Below are 1203 nucleotides of genomic sequence, written 5' to 3' on the forward strand. Positions count from 1 at the left end.
TCTGACAGAATTTTTTATATCTTGCCAAGTTGAAAAGAACAGAAGGTTGGAAAATAATCACCTCCAGGAGACCCAAAACCCCTGGATACTGTGTGCTCCTCAGACCAAATAATGACTTAAACAGTAGTTACAGAAACACTGGGCCAAGCAGCCAGTATTTGATCCCCTCTACCATTTTACAGCCCTTCTGTTTTAGGGGAAGCACATCTATGTTCTTCTCAGATACTGATCTTTCTCCCAACAGGTTATATGTGGACATAGATGATGGAAAAAGACAATACAAGTTCTTTCGAAGGTTTCATACTGGTGGGCTTCTCTGACCGTCCCCACCTGGAGCTGGTCCTCTTTGTGGTCGTCCTCACGTTTTATCTGCTGACTCTTCTTGGCAACATGACCATCATTTTGCTTTCAGCTCTGGATTCCCGGCTGCATACCCCAATGTATTTCTTTTTGGCCAACCTCTCATTCCTAGACATGTGTTTCACCACAGGCTCTATCCCTCAGATGCTCTACAACCTTTGGGGCCCAGATAAGACCATCAGCTATGTGGGTTGTGCCATCCAGCTCTACTTCGTCCTGGCCCTGGGAGGGGTGGAGTGTGTCCTCCTGGCCGTCATGGCGTACGACCGCTATGCCGCCGTCTGCAAGCCCCTGCACTACACCGTCATCATGCACCCACGTCTCTGCGGGCAGCTGGCTTCGGTGGCATGGCTGAGTGGCTTTGGTAATTCTCTCATCATGGCGCCCCAGACACTGATGCTCCCCCGCTGTGGGCACAGGAGGGTGGACCACTTTCTCTGTGAGATGCCGGCACTGATTGGCCTGGCCTGTGTGGACACCATGGACCTCGAGGCACTGGCTTTTGCCTTGGCAATCTTTATCATCCTGGTGCCACTGGTTCTCATCCTCATCTCTTACGGTTACATTGTACGAGCTGTGCTTAGGATCAAGTCAGCTGCTGGGCGAAAGAAAGCCTTCAACACCTGCAGCTCCCATCTCATCGTTGTCTCTCTCTTCTATGGTACTATCATCTACATGTATCTCCAGCCAGCAAACACTTATTCCCAGGACCAGGGCAAGTTCCTCACTCTTTTCTACACAATTGTCACTCCCAGTGTTAATCCTCTGATCTATACCCTGAGAAACAAAGATGTTAAGGAAGCCATGAAGAAGGTGTTAGGGAAAGGGGGTACAGAATTGTAG

At 49.5% G+C, this 1203-nt stretch overlaps 1 protein-coding gene across 1 annotated transcript; it reads left to right on the forward strand.

Moving 5' to 3' along the window:
* The first annotated feature begins 261 nt into the window (after window positions 1-261).
* LOC101447465 (putative olfactory receptor 2W6) lies at window positions 262-1203 on the forward strand. Its single transcript, XM_012520965.3, has one exon. It carries the CDS (start codon window positions 262-264, stop codon window positions 1201-1203), a length of 942 nt encoding a protein of 313 aa, XP_012376419.3.

Source organism: Dasypus novemcinctus, chromosome 22, assembly GCF_030445035.2.
Source record: "Dasypus novemcinctus isolate mDasNov1 chromosome 22, mDasNov1.1.hap2, whole genome shotgun sequence".
NCBI classification, from domain to species: Eukaryota; Metazoa; Chordata; class Mammalia; order Cingulata; family Dasypodidae; genus Dasypus; species Dasypus novemcinctus.